General features: G+C 40.0%; 1 protein-coding gene and 1 long non-coding RNA gene across 2 annotated transcripts in view; one reads left to right on the forward strand and one right to left on the reverse strand.

Moving 5' to 3' along the window:
- LOC127526571 (uncharacterized) overlaps positions 1–21471 on the forward strand; it is a 463174-nt gene that overhangs the window by 55127 nt on the left and 386576 nt on the right. The gene's annotated exons all lie outside the window — the stretch shown is intronic.
- Positions 1260–14569, reverse strand: nedd8l (NEDD8 ubiquitin like modifier, like). Its single transcript, XM_028793731.2, has 4 exons — positions 14416–14569; positions 13960–14007; positions 8308–8390; positions 1260–1844 (listed from the first exon to the last, which is right to left on the reverse strand). The coding sequence occupies exons 1-4, from the start codon at positions 14431–14433 to the stop codon at positions 1751–1753; spliced, it is 243 nt and encodes an 80-aa protein (XP_028649564.1). The 5' UTR covers positions 14434–14569; the 3' UTR covers positions 1260–1750.

A 21471-nucleotide genomic window follows, 5' to 3' on the forward strand; every position in this document is an offset into this window, starting at 1 on the left:
GTTCAAGTATCTCGGGGTCTTGTTCACGAGTGAGGGAAGAATGGAGAGTGAGATTGACAGGCGGATCAGTGCAGCATCCACAGTGATGCGGGCTCTGAATCGGTCTGTCGTGGTGAAAAAGGAGCTGAGCCACAAGGCAAAGCTCTCAATTTATCAGTCGGCCTATCTTCCTACCCTCACCTATGGTCATGAGCTATGAGTAGTGACCGAAAGAACGAGATTGCGAATACAAGCGGCTGAAATGAGTTTCCTCCAAAGTGTGTCTGGGCTCTCCCTTAAAGATAGGGTGAGAAGCTCAGTCATCCGGGAGGAGCTCAAGAGTAGAGCCACTGCTCCTCTGCATTGAGAGGAGTCAGATGAGGTGGCTCGGGCATCTGATCAGGATGCCCCCTGGACGCCTCCCTGGTGAGGTGTTCCGGGCACGTCCAACCGTGAGGAGGCCCCGGGGAAGACCCAGGACATGCTGGAGGGACTATGTCTCCCGGCTGGCCTGGGAAAGCCTCAGGATTCCCCCGGAAGAGCTAGAAGAAGTGCCCGGGGAGAGGGAAGTCTGGGCATCTCTACTCAAGCTGCTGCCGCCACGACCCGACCTCGGATAAGCGGAAGAGGATGGATGGATGGATGTTCATGTCCTGTCTTGTAGATGCCCCCCCCCCCTTCTTCCTTAGTCATGGATGTTTATATAAACTAACTCACAACTGTCTTGTCTTGCAGTATACTAGTAAAAACTGCAACCAAACAGATACAAGGTTTGCATTGAGTAAAATTAAACAAATGGTTTAAAACCAAAGGGAGGTAGACTTATTTCAGAAAATAACTGGCATTTTTGTCATATGAGTTTATTAAATGTAGAGTCAGACTTCTAAAATCTTGCTTTGCTGAAGTTTTAACATTTGTTATTGGTTCAGCTGCTCAAGCTTTGTAAAAGCAACATTTCAAATTGAATTAAAAATGAGTTATTGCATCCAGTAACATTTTTTAATTTAAATAGCTCTATCACAGTAGTATTGAAGATACCTGAAAAAAAAAAAAAAACTGATCATCAGAAGAAGCCATTAGAACTACTGAAATTAACAATGAACTGTGTCACAAACCTTTACTTGATTTTCCATGATACTTTGCCATTAACCCAGACGTTTAAATACAGGACATTGAAGGCATGAGCCAGCCCTGTGAGATGGCAGTTTGTAGAAGCTATTAAGAAGACAGTTCGGCTGACGGTGTTATCATCCTATTAAAAAGACTATGAGACAAAATAGTATTTGTTTTCCATTTATTTAAATAAAAAAGACAAGCTAGGCCACACTGCCAAAAAACAACTGTAATGGAAACTGGTCAAGAAATATCCTTCACTATGGGATAAGATACCTGTACTGTAACTTTTAATAATTCACAATTTCAACAGATAACCATATGGCATTCACTTCTAGAATGGCTTTTTGTTATGTGGGTTAAATCAAATACTGCAGTCCACTGTCCCTTCATAAGCTCATCAAAAAACAATTTCACTCAATTTCTGTGGATGCTGGGTGATTGCATTTTGTTTATCTGGACAGCCACAGCTTGAATCTGACGCAGAACAAAAACTGTTTATATAAGAGAAACCTCAAAATATGAAGTAAAATGTGTCCTGGTGAGGAGAAACAGGTGGATTGCATGCTGACAAGGACACTTAAGAACATGGGGGAAAAAACAAAAATAAGAAAAATTACAAGATATTAGTGCACTGGCTGGGGATCCATGGGACAAGTCACCAGGCTGATGCCCCTCCTCTCAGAGCCAGGACCAAATGCAACACAGAACCTCCTTGGATTTTATAGTCTGCTGCTGTCTTCTCATCATTCCTATGAAACACACACACACAGAAAAATCAGAACTCTTTAAACAAAAAAAAACAAAAAAAAAAAAACTTCTAACTTCATTCATCATGGATAAGGACACAATGCAGTCTTCACTTGCTGTGCCTTACCCGACTACCACAAGGGGTTTCACTAAACTGCTGCTGCATGCACATTAATTATACACACATTTTTATATTGCCTTCCACTGATAACCAATGAATAAATTGTGTTTATAATCTATTGAGAACACATACACTTAAAATGATTACTAGATATCAGCAATACATTCACTGTACTTATTAGACAACATTTGCCATTTTAACCCTTTTGCTATGAATATGTTTTGGCTCGATTCACCCCAAAGCCACCTTACTTTGCCAAACATTACTGCCAAAATCTTTATTAAACTAATCTTGAACAAAAAGCAAATGCAAGCATAAAAAGCTGTGAAATTTAAAAAAAAAAAAGTTAAAGTGAAAAACACAGTCATTCAAAATCTGATCTTTTCAAAGAGGTAGATATTAAAATAAGTAATTGTTAAATTCAAAAAAAGAAGTTGCAAATATCTGATTTATTGATGTCAACACCCAACACTTTCCAGTCTTGGAATTTAAGGGAACTGCAGGCCCCGAAGAATAGAAATCTGTATGCACCGATTCAAAGAAGTCACTGATAGAATGGCGAGGTGTTTCCTTTTGTTATTGTCTGTTAACTGACCTCCTGGAAAGCAGGTTTCCCCAAAATGGAGTATACTCTGGCTCTAGTGTACAGTGGGTATAGAAAAGAATCACCCCCTTCGAAATATTCCCATTTTTTTTTTGCTTTCCAGCCTTAAATGAAAACACACAAACCAATATTTTTTCCAGCTTTACTTAATGTAATCTATAACATCCAAGTGAAACATATCACAGCTACAGTTCAGAAGAATTTTAAAAAATAAAAAACAAGAAATACTGAGATTAATAAAGGATCACCCCCCTCCTAAACTCAATCAGGTGTAAGTAACCACCATTTCCATTGCAGATCATGGTTACTTGTTCCACCTGTGATCAATTGTAATCAGTGTGATAAAACCAGCTGTTCCTGGAGTATTCCCTTGCCTGGCAGTGCAACTGACAGCAAATGACTGACTATGGGTGGGAAGCCACTTTCAAAAGATCTCATGGATAGAGCTGTGGACAGACATATGGCAGGAGATGGATACAAAAAAATCTCAAAGGCTTTATCAATCCCTAGGAGCACAGTAAAGTCCATAATAAAGAAGTGGCAAGTGTTTGGTACCACTTGGACCCCCCTGGATCCGGCCATCTCGCCAAACTGGATGGAAGAGCAAGGAGGAAACTGGTAAGAGAGGCTACCAAGAGGCCAATGGCCACTTTGAAGGAGTTACAGGATTTTATTGCAAAGAGTGGTCATTGTGCGCATGTGATAATTTCATAAGCGCTCTACAATTGTGGCTTGTTTGGGAGGGTCGCAAGGAAAAAGCCACTTCTCAAGAAAGGCCACATTAAGGCTCATTTGAGCTTTGCCATAATGCACCTTGAAGATTCTGATGCCAAGTGGAAAAAGGTCTGATGGTCAGATGAGACCAAAATCGTGCTATTTGGCCTCAATACCAAACAGAACACCTGGTGAAAATCCAATGCAGCTCACCATCCACAACTCACCATACCTACAGTAAAGCATGGAGGTGGCAGCATCCTGTCGTGGGGGTGTTTCTCTGCCGCAGGGCCTGGGGCTCTCATTAGGGTAGAAGCAAAAATGGATGGGGCAAAATACCATCAAATTCTTGAGGAAAACCTGCTACCCTCTACCAGAAAGTTGATGATTGGCAGAATGTTCACCTTTCAACATGACAACGACCTGAAGCAGACAGCAAAATTGACCACACAGTGGCTAAAGGAGAAAAAAGTGAATGTCCTCGTGTGGCCAGTCAGAGCCCAGACCTAAATCCCATTAAAAATCTGTGGAATGATTGAAGATAGCAGTCCTCCAACCCTCACCATCGAATATGACCAAACTTGAATAGTTCTGTAAGGAAGAGTGGGCAAATATTGCTCAATCTAGATGTGCAAAGCTGATAGAAGTATCCCAACAGACTCAAGGGTGTCATTAAAGCAAAAAGTGATTCAACAAAATATTGACATTGGGGTGATCATTTATTAATCTCAGTATGCCTTGTTTTTGATTTTTTATAATTTTTCTGAACTGTAGCTATGATATCCTTCACTTGGATGTTATAGGTTGCATTGAGTAAGTAAAGCTGGCACGAAATTTTTTTGTATGTTGTCTTCATTTAAGGCTGTAAAGCAAAAAAAATTGGAATATTTCGAAGGGGGTGATTCTTTTCTATACCCACTGTATGTACCACATACTTCCAAAATAAGAATACTCTTTAATTAAAAAACATCTTCTTCAAGTTGCCATTATACAGCAAGAACTGTAATTCGCACAGTTTGCTTTGCAGTCCCTCTGCTTTCAAATATTCTACCAGATGTAGATGATAAAATAGGCGCCGATGTCAAGATATTACATGCAAAGTGAGGAGTCTGGATGCTAAATTATGAACCAAAGATTACAAGTTTGAAAATTACTCTATTGTAAATACTGGACATGTCTGAAGACACGGACAACAAAGTGTTTGATAAGCTGAAAAACTGTCTGAGCATTAGATGAAACCTTAGATTTATTTCACATACTCAACCCTGTCTGTATTTTCATTTAATGTGTGGCATCTGAAGCGAAGAACAGTGAAGAATTATTGACAGAGAGGTCAAACACATTGGCCTGACTAACTCTTGAAAATCTTTTTCCATTGATTTCTCCAAAATTGCCTTTATTTACTACAGATGGTGTTTTTGAGCTTGTTTGTTGTGCAAGTACACTGATTCATTCTCAATTTGTGGAATCTATTACATCTGATGATGACTTACTGACATTTGTGACTTTCAAAAATAACTTAACCTCTTAACCTGAGCATCACTTGTCAAACACTACAAAAATCTGTGACACTGCTTCCAAAAATATATGACTTTCTCATTGTGAAGCCATACCAGACAAATTCTCCAATGCTGAAAGTAGACTTGAGGAATGTGAACCTGATGTTTAACAAAGTTTGGCTTATTTGAACAAACTACTTATTGCAGGGAAAAGAATTTTGTGACTGGTTTATTAGTTCAATTCCAAACTAAATGCCACATTACACAACTCCTAGTCTTAGGTTATGTCAAATCTGCTGACCACAGTTGCTGATTATGTTGTCAGTCCATGTCAATTTAAACAGATAAAAATCTCATGGGCATGTACACTTTGCCAACCAACTGCCTATCTTCCAGGGCAGTTGTGCTCACCCTTTTTGTGACCGCCAATTGCGCACTACCTCATGGAGCCGACACTGTGCAAGAGTTAACAGCTATGGCAAGTTCAGCCTCGATCTCTGCCCTTTTTCTTTATTCCATTTAGTTGTGGCAAGTAAAGCATGCAACATCAGACAGACAAGCTTCTCTTCTATTTGTAAGGTCCAAAACAAGCTCATTGCTCAATACTCATTGCTGCATTTTATGCGCAATAGTTTCAGGTTAACGTCCATTGGTTGTCAGCTCTCATGCACACAGAGCCCACCCCACACAAGTAAAGACAAAAATTAAACCCGTTCAAATTTATTGGGGATACTTGCAGACTAGTTGGAGTGAGCCGCTGGGCATGTCACATAATAGCTTCATGGGAGGATCCTGCCAACAGCCTTTAGCTCGCTAAAGATTATATAAACAAAGACTATGACTGAAAATCACTGGAAAAGTCACAGTGTGACAGGGCCTGAATCATAATGATGAAGTAAATTCAGGAAGAAGAATTCACAACTTTCCCAAATATTACCATTTCCTTTGAACAAAATGACAATTGAACATTTTCATAATGGAAAACTTCAAAAATATTAAAACTGAAGATTGTCATTGAAATATTGAAAATCTTTCCAATTCATAGACTTCAACTTGGACTGTCAATAACTGAAGGCTTTATTTCAAACATTAAAATTTTGTCTGAAATGAATATGAAAGGGAATTGTGAAGCATAATTGTTTAAACTGCAGCAACACTGGCTAAGAAATTACCACAGACTCAATGACATTACTGCCATGTGAGGAGGACCTCTGCAGAGAAGGATATATTTCTTGCTTTGGTTAACAGTGCAGTTCCTATCCACATTTTGCTCATCTTGGTTTCACAAATCAGCCTTTTCCTCACTAGGTATGATTAAAATTAAAACACAGATCGCTGTAGAAGTGAAGCTTGAGGCAAAGTTAAAAGTTGTGATTCAAGCTCCAGCATTTAAGTCAAATTTTTTAGAAGCTGTTCCAACAAAAAGACCAAGTGCTCAAAATGAATTTTAATATTTCAGATTTTATTCTGACCATGCAAAGCCCTGTGTTCCCGTTGTCTTTTTTTCTATTTAACATATAATTACTTACACAAACTAAATGTAGTTAATAGTGTAATTTTTTTACATCTCTCAGAGCAAGCAATAGAGATAAAAAAACACACCACTAAAGCAAAATAAATTGTTTCATTTTAGCATGTTAAATCTTGTTTCTTTGACATTTACATTCCAATTGTTAAGTCTTTCAGCTAATGTGCTGTCTTGATTGCATAGTAATGAAAATCTTACTGACATCAGACCCTCCATTTTCTTGACGTTTGTATTACTGTGGTAATTAATGCCTGTTTATAGCCACATTACACAACTAATCTCAAAGTCTTCCTACAGCACAAAGTCTCAGTTTTATTGTGCCATCTGGTCATTATGGCGACCATTCATAATTACAGGCATGTTGCCAGATATGTGGGAAAAACAATAAATGTAACATATTTTAAGGTCATTATGTAACTATTAAGTTGTCCAATTTTTAATATACAAGAATTATTTATGTACGGTAATTAAAATTCTGCCCATCTTCATTTGCCTGCAAATGCAGTTTTTCTGACTTGTTACAAAACGTTATGTACCCAAAACATTTACAAAAGATTCGGGGGGTTGGGACTGTAAATACTTATTTTTCGTTTAAGTACATGCTGTACAGCAGTGTATTTGCATTTATTATTTATAATCTTTATCCTCTATGGCAAGGGAAAGGAACAACATTAATTAGCACAATGACCTATGGAGTGGCAGCAACCAGGGGCTTTCACTGCTGTGATCGCTTGTGAAAAGTTGCAGGATTTACTTTTGCTCTGCTTTAATGATATGACAACTTAAATCTTGTGCGCAATTGTGGTGGGAGGTGTTGTTTTGAAAAACAAAGGTAAATTACACAGCTTTAAGTAGTATACCCCAAGATATTAAGGCATCCGTTTTATCACATCTAACATTCAAAGCTATACAGTTGAAATTCTATTTTATAACAAAGTATTGTCTGGTATTACTTCTTCAATATTGTGAAAATCCTCAGACAAACACAGAATTTGTGATAACCAGTGATTTCCATTTCTCTGTACCTTAGTCCACCAGGAGCTAACAGCTGTTAAGAGTTATTTATTAAGAATCAAACCATTAGCCATAAAACACCACTGACATACATACTTGAGATTCAAAACAGACCCAAAAATTGTGTTTGGATTATCTGTGGGTCAGACCTCAAAATAATTTTTTTTTGAAAAAGTTATTCACTTCAAGCTTATGAAAAGGACCTAAAATCCTTACACAGACAATGAGAGGTACTGTAATAGAGTCATATCTGAAGCATAACTCTCTCACAGTAATTAATTTGCCAATTACATAGATAACAAAGAACTTCAATAAAAATAAGTATTGTATTGGGTTACTAGTTACTTTAAATACTGTTATGTTTTCCAGAACCAATTTAGTTTTTAATTTTCACATTTGGCTTATCCATGGGAGGATGCATTTTCATGGTATTTTGGTTAAACATTCGAGGGAGGGTCTGCATATCTGCAAGTATGTAAGGAAATTATGAGCCTTCAGTCTGAAGACATAGTATTATTTTATCGTTACCTTCCTTCCAGAGTTTCAGCATTGACTTCTATTATTAATTCACACATTCAGCTCCTGGGCATAGAGGGTCAGTGACAGGTAAGCATGAGTGGGGACTTTATGATTTCATTCTTTGATAAATAAAATATCTGGAATGGTTGTCATGCTTACACACAACGATTTTGGAAACGGTTAATTTGGCAGTTCTTGGGAACCTGTGTATAGACTTCTTGGTAAACTTCAGTTCAAATGTACCCTCCTTGCTTTTAAAGTATTCCTGTATATTTGAGAGACATGTTTAGCTTAAGTGACTTACAAAATCAGGGAATTACAAACATTCATTTGTTAGTTGTCATCTGGAGTACTGACAGGTTATCTGACCAAGTAGGTGAAGACTGAATCAGCAGCCTTGTGATTTAAATACTAGTGGATAACCACTTTAGCACCTGCCTTTCTTGGAAGGCTTTACCATACTCACATTTGCTTTCCACTGTAAATAAGCCTCTGCTGCTGAGGGGGGATGCCTTCCTTCTCCTCTACACGCTCTTTGATTCTCTCCACCTAAAATAAAGTATTAAATTAGTTATACTTATCCACAAAAATAGCATTTACTGTTTAACCCAAAATGACAAAATTAAGAGGTCTCTTTAGTCAAACATATGCAACAAACTATACGGTTTTCAGAAATCATTATGCAATAAGTAAAATTAAAAAACCAAAAACGTTAACATGAACGGCATATTTTCAGATGGCAGGAACCCAGCCTTGGATGGTATGGCCTGTCTGAAAAAAGGCACACTCACTGAGCCCCTGCCAAAGATAAAACTACACCAAAATCTGCACATGATGTTGCTGCAGTTGACATTAAGAGGTTTGCAGGAGATACCCCTTTGCCACTCCCAGAAATCCTCTCAGTTGGTGGAAGAAACACAAACATGAGTACCCTCAGTTATCCAGAATAGCAAAGCATTTCCTGTGCATTCACAGCACAAGGGTCTCTGTGGGAGAGTTTTCTCCACCGCAGGAGACGACATTGCCACACAGAGAAATGTCCTGAAAGCTGGGCATGTTGACCAGCTCATCTTCCTTAACAAAAGCCTTGACATTAAAAAATAAGCACTGACATACATATAAACTGTGTGCAATCCAAGTTAAAGATCTGAAAATGTTCACCACCTGTGTAAGTTTTTTTGTTTACATTTGCTTAATATTTTCTTTAGGAAACCTGCAAGCACTTTTCATTTTCACTGATATAGACAGAAGGAATTCCTTTGTTCAGATTGCAGAAAAAATAGTGTTATGATGTTGGATGTTACAGGGACTATGCATTTTCTTTTATTAACTACTTAAGATTGAGAAATTAAAAACTGACATACATACAACAACAGATTGTGATTGTGTGTGTGTGTATAATGTTTATTATAATTATAATGTTTAATTATTTACATAAAGTGAAGCACACACAACCCAGTGCCTCAGCACCAATCACCCTTAGTCCAGGCCTCTTTCTGCAATGCCTCTCTTCTTGACCGCCTCCACTCTTCTCCTCCAAGCTCCGTCCTCTTCCACTCGACTCCAGACATCGAATGGAGGGAGGCAGCCCCTTTTATATTCACCCGGACGTGCTCCAGGTGCCTCCCAATGAGCTTCTACCGGCACTCCCTGGTGTGGCGAAGTGCTGGCTGTGCACCCGGAAGCACTCCGGGTGTCCCTGGTCTTTGTCCCCCCCCAGCACTTCCGGGTGTGGCAGAAGTGCTGAGGACCAGGGCTCTCCAGGCATCTAGGCACCCCCTGGCAATGACCACGGGCCCCTATAGGGTTGGTCTTCCATGCTCCTTTCCCGTGGTCCCCATAGTCACCAGGGCGGTCACCCCCTCATGGTCTGGAGTAGGCGTAAATCCCTCTTTCGGTCCTTCCGGGCGTCCTGGCTGGGTGCCGCCCCCAGCCGCTCGCCTCAGTGTATATAATTCCAAATATTGTTTTTACTTTTAAAGTTTTGTTTAAAGTATTGTTTTTGTTTTAAAGTTTTACAGTAAAAGTTTAAAAAGTTTTTGCATGTTAATTTCAAAGCCAAACCGAACAATAACGTATAACGCAACCACCACCTCTACCGCAACATGAAACATAATTTTCTTTCATTACAGCTCATTATCGCTGTAATGTAAAATAGTTAGGTCTATTATGCATATGAAACAATTCCCATGAAAATAATCTGTTAAAATTGTGCATCCACTTCCCCATTCGCAAGCGGCAAAGTGACTAGCGCATAGTGCCCGCACAGAGTTGGCAAGCGAAGCGAACAGGGGGCAGAGCCCTCTAGTAAATATAATAATATGTGTGTGTTTGCTGGTGGCTTAGTTTCCAAATGTTATAGTTTGGAATGCTTCATGCTTTCGTTTGGCAGTACTGCAGCACAGATCAGGCACAATGGCCTTTGCTTGCCACACTTCACAGTAGAAATAAATCCATACCACTGAAAATCTGGATTGTATGTTCTTTTAACATTCCGGTTTGCTTCAAGTTTTTTAGAATGAATGTTGTGAGACTGATATGGAATTGGAAGATTTGGAAGTAGGTGATGCTATGGAGCATATAGGGAACTTTACACGATCATTGGCTTTCTTAATGAGGCATGCGGAATATAACAGTTTGGTATCTCCTCGTAACTGGAGTTATGTCATTTGTTTCAGGTCCTCGGTATGCTGGTGTAAAATGTCCCTTTGACTGGGTGCAGAACTAAAATACATGGTCAGGTTCCACCTAGAACATTAAAGTGATGGCTAATTTAACAAAGGTAAATCAAAAAGTATAGGCAATTTGAAAATCACGCAGTAAATGCAACGGATAGAAGTAATAAAGGTCATTCACGACAGCCTATGAGTAGTTCGAATATGCAGAGCGCAGCACTCTGCCGTTAGTTTAGTTGAACCCAAGGACAAATGAACATGGACGCTCTGCTGCACCATTGTTGAACAACATACCACAGAATGAGATTTCTTTGGGAAAAGGGAGTGAGACCTGCTGATATTCACTGAAGGATGTTAGCACAGTATGGAAGTGAAAAGAGTGTTACTCACCGAAAACTTTATGAACTAGTAGAAAGGATTGGAATGGGAAGAACAAGTATAACTGACGAAGCTTGATCTGGTCAACCATCAACATCACTCACACAAGCCCACAACAACATGGCGAATGCCTTTATCAGAGAAGACCGAAAGATTACATTGTCCTCTGTTGCTGCACATTTGGATATCAGCTATGGATCTGCATATGCCATAGTGCATGATGACATGGGTTACTGAAAAATTTGCACAAACTGGGTACCCAAACAGCTTACTGATCTGCACAAACCAATACACTTGGAGGTTGCGACCCAATTCCGGAAACACTGCGAAGATGATCCGAGTGTTTTGGAGTGGACTGTCGTCAGAGATGAGACATGAGTCCATCACTGTGACCAAGAAAGCAAGAGACAAAGCATGCAGTGCAAAAAGTAGTCTTCTCCAGTAAAGAAGAAATTCAAATGACAGCCCTTCGCCAAGAAAATCAAGATGAGGTTCTTTTGGGACATGAAGGGTCCTATTCTGGTGTATTTTGAGGAACATAAACAATCAGTGAAAAAAATCAGTGCAACATACTGTGCTATGTTTAGTGAGAACCTGAAATCTGAAATTACCAGCAAAAGATGAGGAATGCTGTCAAAAACAGTCTTGATGCTCCAAGACGATGCACCACCCAACAAAGCGACTGCCAACAGTAAAGGCAATGCATCAACTGCGGTTTGAACATCTTCCACATCCCCTTACAGCCTTGATCTAGCACCATCCGACTATCACATCTACAGTCCACCCTAAGAGGCTTTATGTGGTCTCAGGTTCACCTCTGATGATGAAGTTGAGGAAGCTGTGCAGACCTCAATTTGGGAGCAGCCCAAAAGCTTCTTCTCCCAAGGAATTAAGAAATTAGTGAAATGTTACACCACGTGCATCAACCTGCAGGGAGACTATGTGGTGAAGTGATTTAAATGTTCGGTTCAACTGCTCACATTTAACGGTATTAAGGGGTAAGTTGCCTTTATGTTTTGATTCTCTATTGTATTTACTTTAAAAAAAAAAAAAAAAAAAAAAAAACTCAAGATAAAACACAAAGTGAATCCTAAAAGCTAATTTCAATCCCATCATTACTATTCAGTACCGACTGCCATTCTTGCTTATTTAACAAAGTGATGGAGAGCTTTTATAAAAACTAGGGGGCTTCGCTCGCCAACCCCTCCACCCCACCAGCGCCGTTGTGAAGAGGGAGGCTGAACGCACCCCAAGGAGACGTGGTTGCTCCTCCGAAATCCCTCTTAAACGGTGATACAATGGGAAACAAATAGTTTTTTTTTACCTCCTCTTTGCTCAATCAGCTGCTGGCTTGTTGCTGCTGCCGTGCCGTGTTTCGAATGTTTAAAAGCCTGTATAGCAGCTGTCCTTTTGTCTCACTGCCTTGTCTCTCTTCTCCCCCAGACATCCTCAAACACTATTCAATCTCTTTTCACTGTTCCGTTATTTCACCAAGTAATATTTTCTGTTTGTTTGTGCTAATGCGATCTTTACTATCATTTTTTGAGACTTTCTAATTTTCCTACTTCCATTATCTCTAACCTGCTCTGCAAGTGTATGGCGCCAACATTTTTGAATTCTTTATGACGTTCTACTTCATCTTTACCCAGCTCCAGGCGTGGTTAAATCTCTTGGCACAAAATCTAGTCTTGCGGGACAGGCCGATTATTACTTTCCTTATTTTTAGAATTTGAACATAGATTATTTTTGTTCTTTTTTGCATTCTCTTCTCTCCAATGCTTTTGGGTCTGTTTTCGACGCATTGCTCTTTCTTCTTCACTTAGTCGTGGACGTGTCCTCTAGAACGTATAAAATTTTTAAGAGCTGAGAGTACAGGAAGTGTGTCTGCCAAAAGCATTCCAACAAGTGAGAGGTTAGATGACTGTGGTCTTGTTTGAAAATGGTTGTAAGTAGGGCGAGACTTGTAAAAGTCACCATCTCACGGGACTTGCTTCCAAAGGTTGTAAGTATGACGTGACGGTCTCGCGGAACGTGAAAGTGTTTCTCTTCAAAGGATCACGTCTCGTCGCCAGAAAAAAAGTCATCTCATTCCAAGATTTTTTATATATATATATATATATATATATATATATATAAAAATAAAAGAGAGAGATAATTTTTCTGGCTGCTAAAAACTAGCCGTCATGTTTGAAAATTACACCTTAATACCGGACTCTTGGAATTTGCAAAAATTATAAAAAGGGATATTTCATACACTGGGTTGTTTTGCTAGTTGACAAATAAAGGTGAACACTGAAAATCTACAAAGACAAAAGACTGGGCAATTGCTTTGTTAAAATGGCTCTAATTATTAGTTTACCTACATAGATTAAACTGTTTATATCTGGTACAATAAAACAGAGACAACTGACAAAACAAATCACCAAAATTGCACTGTGGGTGCTCAGTAATTCCGAATCACTTGGTACGGCTGGTGCCAATGCAGCGGGGTCTACACAACTGGTGAAGAAGATGCCAAAACATCCCCTTGGGATTAATAAAGTATCTATCTATCTATCTTGACGGCACATGGGATAAGCTCCAGAGATGTGGGGGTCTAAAATGGTAGTGCTGCAAGAATGATGACCCCCACCATTGTATTGTAGCCTCCTGCAGCTCTTTTGATGCCCCCACTTTACGCGAACTGTGTATTAAAAATTGAAAACTTTAATTACCTCTTATTCAGGTTTTTGTATGGTATGCTTCATTTTCTGTTTCATGTAAACTTCTAGTAAACACTGACAGGAGATAATTTGTGGCCACAGTTAACAATTAAGAAATAACGACAAAATACATAACACAGCTAAAAAAAAAAAAAAAAAAAAGGTTGTTTAAAAACAGAACAGGCAGATTAAACAGAGGATTATTCAGATGCGTCTCCACATTATAAAACCCATCCATCCTCCTACCCCGCTTATCCAGGGCGGCTCGCGGATTAAACAACCATCCAACACCTCGTCACGACTTTATTTTAGTATTTCAGGTCCATTGTGAGCGAAACAAACTCAAAGCTTTAAAGCTCTCACCTTGTCCGTGGGTTCGATGTCGATCTCAATCTCTTTTCCGGTTAAAGTCTAGAAAATATGAAACAAAACAGAAACGATGTTATTTCAGAACTTGCGATGGTCACAGCGTTCGTTTTCAATTGATAATGGAGAAATGAATCAAGGAAATAAAAATGTTAATGACAATCCTGATCTCATATTTACATTAAAGTCAGGACTGCTCGTTGCATGTCGAAAAAACAGTCAAACTGGGAGACAAACTGCAAGACGAATTTTCCAAAAGGCAAAATAAACATTCTCGGGAATTACGGACCTAATGCTGTGCGCCGGCAAGTCGGCCGCATACCGCTAAAGACTTTAAAACTGCACAACCTCCATTTAATTAAATACACTCATCGCTGATTGTTACTTTTGCAACACATAGCATAATTCGAGTATTTTACTACATGACGCACGACATCTTGTGTTTTTTCCTACCTTTACTTTAATCAACATTTCTGCGCCTTTACAGCCAACTTAAATGACTACCAGGATTTAAGTCGGAAGCCTTTCTCCTACCCGGTCCAGTCCTCCGGAGCGACAAAATTAAAGTCCTCCGCGAAACCACAGCTCGCTAGTTCTATGTTCCGGCCGGAAAAAAAAATCCGCCATCTTAGATTTTGTAGCCGCCGTCGTTTACCGTAACTATAAATGATCACAGTTATGGTACACTTGATCCCATGTCAGCTAAGAAAGTGGTATATATAGAAGGCATGATAAGATATATATATATATATATATATATATATATATATATATATATATATATATATATATATATATATATATATATATATATATACACTTTTTTGCATGCTATGAAAGCTTTCAATTTATTTATTTATTGTTTATTTTACTTATGGCAACTGTTCTGAGGAGACACACAAGTAATAATTTCATTGTACTACGTGTACGGGACAGTAAACCTGACTTGACTTGAAATGGCTAATATTCTATATACTATATAAGTTAAATATTAAATACATAAAGTATATATATATATATTTTTTTTTTTTTTTAATATAATGCTACCAACTGCGGTGGGTTGGCGCCCTGCCCGGGGTTTGTTTCCTGCCTTGTTGCCCTGTGTTGGCTGGGATTGGCTCCAGCAGACCCCCGTGACCCTGTAGTTCGGATATACCGGGTTGGATAATGGATGGATGGATAATGCTACCAATATGAATATATTTGATATATAACAAGTCAATTACTTAAACTGCACATCCTTTGGGGTGAGGACTTGACCTTTAGACATCAGATGTGTCAGGCAGCAGCTCTACTCATGTGCCACACTCTCAATATCTGGGTTTGCATTAAAAAGCGGACAGACGTTGTGGTCAAGAGCTTTCTTGGCTGGCTTCTCGTTTCCAGAAAAAAACTTCCAAATTTGGGCACCTAAAAAGATAGTTACATGTTTAAAGTAAATGAAAGAAGAACATTAGTTTACCTTTGCTTTGAGAAGGTAACAAAATCCCATTTGGCTTTTTAAAGATCAGGAACAAAAAGTCGTAAATCCTTGAGAGTCGGGGCAAGTCAAGAAGCAGTCCTGGGCACGCAGTTAGCACGTCAGCATTTGAGTCGTGAGAGTGAAACTGGTACATACACCGACCTGGCCGAGAGGAAGCAGTGCTGACTGCTGTACTTATGTCATACCACGACAGACAAACACAGAGTTCAGAGCATTGGTGGTGCTGCAACAGATCACCTCAATGCTACGTTACAGACATGGCAGTGAATTTCAAGTTCAGGGGTACCCTGATTTCCAGAGAATTCATCCTGCCAGAGAATGTGTTGACCCTGTATAACAGGCCCATTAGTGAAAGTGATTCACCTTCTCCATTTACAGTCTGATATGGCAAACTCTGTTGAGTTCAGGAAGTGGCATGAGGTGCTAAAGTCATTGGTGGCCTCCTCCCCACTGGTGAGTCACAGGCTGAAACACTAAGATCTTTTCTCTTCTCTCTCCTCCATGTGGTTAAACAGCTCAGTTAAGTGAAGGCCCGGAGGACACAATTTCATATGAGCATTCATCTAAAGGTGCGAGGTGCAGGACCTTCAGAGTTGTCTACAATAACTTGATGGATCATTTGTGTTAAGCTGCTTGTGTTGCTCCTGAATATTTCTGCACTTATGTTGTACGTTTGTGTTGATGTGCTATCATTAAAGTGTCACCAAATCATATTCCATGCAACTGAGGTCAAGTAACAGCCTTTGGAGTTGGTGAATGTTTTTAACGACATGTACAGTGTTTAAGTTCTATCCAGTTTTCACACAGACCTGCGGTTTTGGGATTGTAACTAGTGTATGAACTTTATTTTTTGAAGTTTCACCAACTACCATTTCTAATTTTGTGCCAGAGACCCACCACCGGTGCACTAGACCCTGTCCCTTCAAAGCTTCTTCAGTCTACCTCTCCTTCCTTGATCTTGCATCTCCTCTTTTGAATGCCTCACTGACCTCTCACAACATCTCATGTGATCCACATTCTCAACCCATCGGCCATAGTAAATTACCATCCTGTTTCACTTCTGATTTTCCTCATGGGATAGTCCACAAATAACTCTCCTCATATCCCTCTGTGAACAATCTACTAGATCTGCATCAATCTGAATTCCACCAGGGTCACTCTACCCAGACTGCACTGCCTTCACTCACAAACGCTCCTGGAGATGCTCGAGCTGCTTCTGTCTCCTCTGTTCTTATCCTTCTTGACCTTTCATTAGCTTTCAATACTGTTAACCACTCCTTGCTTCTCGCTTTCCTTCATAAACTCATAATCTGTGGTTCTGCTTTAGACAGGTTCAAGCCTTCTCTGTCCTCAACCCCTTTGTGTCTCCTGATCTAACTCCTTGTCTTCTGCACAGATTTGTCCCATGGATGCATGCTGGGTCCACTTTTTTTTTCTCTCTACATTTACTCCTTTAGGCAATGTTATTTCTCCTCATGGCCTCTCCTACCACCTTTTTGTTGACGATGCACAAGTTTTTCCTCTCAGTTCCCTCTTACAATCTGCAGGTTTCGGCTCAGATCTCCAAGTGTCTCCCTGCTATCTCATCCTGGATGAATGTTCATCACCTTAAAGTTAACCTTTCAAAGTCAGATACCCAGTTCTCTCCCTCTGATTGTCTTTGCTCAGATTTTTCTGTAAGCATTCTTCTTGAAGAAGTCACCCTTTCACCATTAGTCATGGTCAGGAATCTCGGCGTGACTCGGGGCTCCTCAATTTTATTCACTGATTATTTTCCTTCAGTGATCCAATTATGTTGTTTTTTTTTTCTCTTCATAATATTCAGAGGATGCGAATGTTACTTACTAATGAAGCCATACAAATCCTTGTTCAGTCACTAATTCTTTCTCGGGTGGATTGTTGCAGCTCTCTCCTGGTGGGGCTTCCATCAACTGCACTCAGACCTCTCCATCTCCTCCAATGTGCAGCTGCTTTTCTGTGTTTCTTGTTTCACTCCGACTGCTCCTCTCCTTCACTGGCTTCCTGTTGCTGGAAGGACCCAGTTCAAAACTCCTTTCTTGACTTATGGTTCTCTGAATGGTTCTTCTCCTCAATATCTCCAATCTTTGGTCTCTCCATATGTCCATTCAAGAAGTCTCCATTCTGCTTGTCTGCTGACCATCCCTCCTCTTGCCAGACATGCTAAGACTGGGCAATATTTCCATCCATCCATCCATTATCCAACCCGCTGAATCCGAACACAGGGTCATGGGGGTCTGCTGGAGCCAATCCCAGCCAACACAGGGCACAAGGCAGGGAACCAATCCTGGGCAGGGTGCCAACCCATCGCAGGACACACACAAACACCAAGCACACACTAGGGCCAATTTAGAATCGCCAATCCACCTAACCCACCTAACCTGCATGTCTTTGGACTGTGGGAGGAAACCGGAGCGCCCGGAGGAAACCCACGCAGACACGGGGAGAACATGCAAACTCCACACAGGGAGGACCCGGGAAGCGAACCCGGGTCCCCAGGTCTCCCAACTGCGAGGCAGCAGCGCTACCCACTGCGCCACCGTGCCGCCCTGGGCAATATTTAATATATTCAATACTCAAACTGCACCCAATTTCCTCATTATTCTGAAAACGCACCTTTTCATTAAATATTTAGAAACTGCTTAGCTTCTCTTCTACAGGATAGCTAACAAAGAGTTTAGGATACTGATGTGTATCTTAGTCTAGTTGCAGGTATAATTATGTAGACGTAGTACTGGTGGTACTAGTAGTAGTAGCGGTGGTAGTGCTGCTGCTCCCACTACTCCCACTTCCACGTTTTTTTTTTTATTTTGTTCTCTGGTACTTTTGATGCTTGTAACTTCTAATCACTGTATGTGTTATAACTTGCTTTGTTTAAGTCACCTTGGATAAAGGCATCTGCTAAATACATTTTAAAAATACATATAATAATAATAGTAATGATAATGTAGATGGTGGTCCAGTGACTTATCATTAAACCATTTATGCTGTCAGTGTCTGTACCGTCACAATACAGTATATATACAGTGGGTTATGTACATGTGAAACGGTTCAAGATGGTGTTCACCATCCCTTCCCATAACACGTGTAGCCTAAATGAGGTTTTGTCTTCCACAGAAGTCTATCCTGGCTGCACCTGACACAGGGAGGGAAACAAGCCTGGAAAGGGGGGGCTGCCAGTCCATCACAGTGCCCTTTGATGCGCTCTCATGGGGCCAGTTAACTTAACATGCGCCTTTGGAAAGCACTGGCAGAAGGTGCCGTCTCCACACAGATGAGGCCAGCGATTCCAAGTCATGATCTGTGAGACTGCTGTGCCGCCCAACGTCGTCGTACAAAACTGGGCAGAATGGTGCAAAAATTAGCCTGGAAGGAAAAACAAATGAGAGACGCACACTCGCGCTGTATGTAACACAAGTTTTCTTTATCTTTATTTCTGGCCTCATGCAGTAAAAAAATCACTTCTCAACACACAAGCTTACATGTTGCAATTCTTATTATATTAGACAGTGTTCAGTTTAAAGTGATTTGTTGAGGAGTTTTTGTTTTTCTCTCTCTTTTATTGGACAGTACTAAGAAGTGCCAAGTATTGCCAATTTTCCTAAGCTATTCATTTGAAAGGCTGGTTCACACAGATGCAGTAACATCTTGCGAGATGCAAAGGCCGGTATACACACACAGGTAGAACTGATGTTCCGTTTCATGTATCAAGACCTGCACGAGCAGTAGGACCTCCGTTAAGGCTCAGACGGGGACATTGTGGAAAGCTCAGCCAGTAAGTGAAGGCGGGAAAGTAACGGAGTGAGGCCACACTAGCAAAACTGAACACTGCTTATATCTCATAGAAAGAAGGTTCAGAATCATTTTAAATGCATAAAGTACAATATAGAGATAAAGAAGTAAACTGTTTTTTTTTGTTTTTTTGTTTTTTTTTCTCAATAACCTTTGACAGAAACAGTCCACAACTTAATGCAGTGTAAAAATAAACAAGATTTCTGGTCATATTTGTTCACATAATTAATTAGTTCAAAGTTGACAAGAAGAACAAGTTTTAAATATTCAGATTTAGAAAATCAACAGTCCAAAATTAGCACATGCAAGGAGCAGAAAGAAAGAGCAGGCACATAGCAAGTGCTGCAATGCACTCTTGAACCCAGGACCACATGAACACCCATCTATCCATCCCCACTGCCAACTTCCCCCTCGCCAGCATGAGGGGAGACTGAGGGTTGTAACAGGGGTCCACCCTCCTTGCTGCCATTGCAAACACCTACACTGTCACCCTAATAATCAGGAGGCCAGTCGGATGGAGTTCATGGTGTCCCTTAGGACTGGGGGATAACAGCCAGCATCAGTGATGGAAACCAAAATGGTTATGAAGAGAACGTTCAAGCACAGGGTCTCTCAGCTAGGACCATAAAATGGGTTGCAAGCTGGGAGACCACAGTTTAATGCCAAGGTGCTTTCCTGTGCCCAGTTCATTTACTGAAAAATGAACACTAAGTGAAAGAAATACTGAAATTGAAACAGCAATCTGATGGCCAAAATCACATCATTTACAGGTCTGCAAATGATTCTTGTCAGCGAATCGTGCCAACTGTCCCTCGCTCTTACTTAAAAAATTGTCACCTAACATACGGCAAATACACTTGAAATAAGTCGTTCACTTTGTTATCTTTCATCCTGTTAATCCACTGCAAGTTTATAGATGAGCCAACTCCATTAGTACACTGAGTGACACGGGTACACAGTTAAGGAGCTCCTGCTTTCACAGTCTGCTCGCCTACTAGTTTAGATAGTGGCTCTTCTTGCATGGTTGATGGGGTAGAAAACTATTCATCACACAGATCTTCCAGAAATTATCCCCTCACTCCAACTTATTCCTAAACTTTGTCACTTTCTACAAATTAAATGTATTGTGGTGCTTTTTGTGGGAATTTTCTACATTTAAAAGAAAAATGCTTTTTTTTCCTTTGGCCATCATCTAGATCAGGGGTTTCTAACTCCAGTCCTGGTGCGTCGCAGTGGCTGCAGGTTTTCATTCTAACCATCTTCTTAATTAGTGAGCCATTTTAGCTACTAATTAACTTGTTTTACCTTAGTTTTAATTGACGTGACTCAGACCCCTTAGTTGTTTCTTTTTCCTTAATGAGCAGCCAAACAATAATGAGACACAAAACAAGCCATCACATGACCAGCTCACCTGAAAATAAAGAAAGGTGAAGGTCTCGGTCATGTTGGGTCTGCTCAGGTCATCAAAACATCTCGACAGTGGTTTTAGAAAAAACAGAAAATCAACAGTCTGCTATGGCAGAATGAGAGCAGAAACAAGTCATGATATTCAATAACGGCTTTAATTAACAGCAAGAATTGGCTTCTCATTAAGAAACTGGTTGGAGTGAAATTGGTTGGAGTTTGACGTTGCAATTTAGCTGGTCATCTGTTGGCTCGTTTCACGTCTCATTTCTGTTTGGCTGCCATTTAATGAAGAAATTAATCAATTCAGAGGACTGAATCCTTAAAAACAGGGCTATTAAAATGAAGGGAAAAGGAGGTAATTAGCAGTGAAAACTGCTCACTGATTAGGAAAAGGGTTAGAATGAAAACCTGCAGCCACAGCAGCCCACGAGTACCAGAGTTGGACACCCCTGATGTTGGTGATGCTGTGTTTCATGTCGTAGCATTTCACTGTGCGTGCTTCAGTTAATGGCAAATCACACGTGGCCTGTTTAAGGGTGGAGGAATGTAAAATACGAAAGAAGTCTTAAAAAATAAATAATTGGCTATCTCTTTAGATTAGGTGTCCATAATTATGCTGTACTTACCATGTAATTACCTGTGTTATTACCTTGTACTTAATGTGTAATAAAGTGTAATACTATAATTAAGTACTCAGTTGTAATTGTTATTTGACAATTTCTATAAGTACACATGTATATAAATTATGGAATAACAATTACAATTGACTACTTAATTATACCGTTACACTGTATTACACAGTAAGTACA

Source organism: Erpetoichthys calabaricus, chromosome 2 (assembly GCF_900747795.2).
Source record: "Erpetoichthys calabaricus chromosome 2, fErpCal1.3, whole genome shotgun sequence".
In the NCBI taxonomy this organism is placed as follows: domain Eukaryota; kingdom Metazoa; phylum Chordata; class Cladistia; order Polypteriformes; family Polypteridae; genus Erpetoichthys; species Erpetoichthys calabaricus.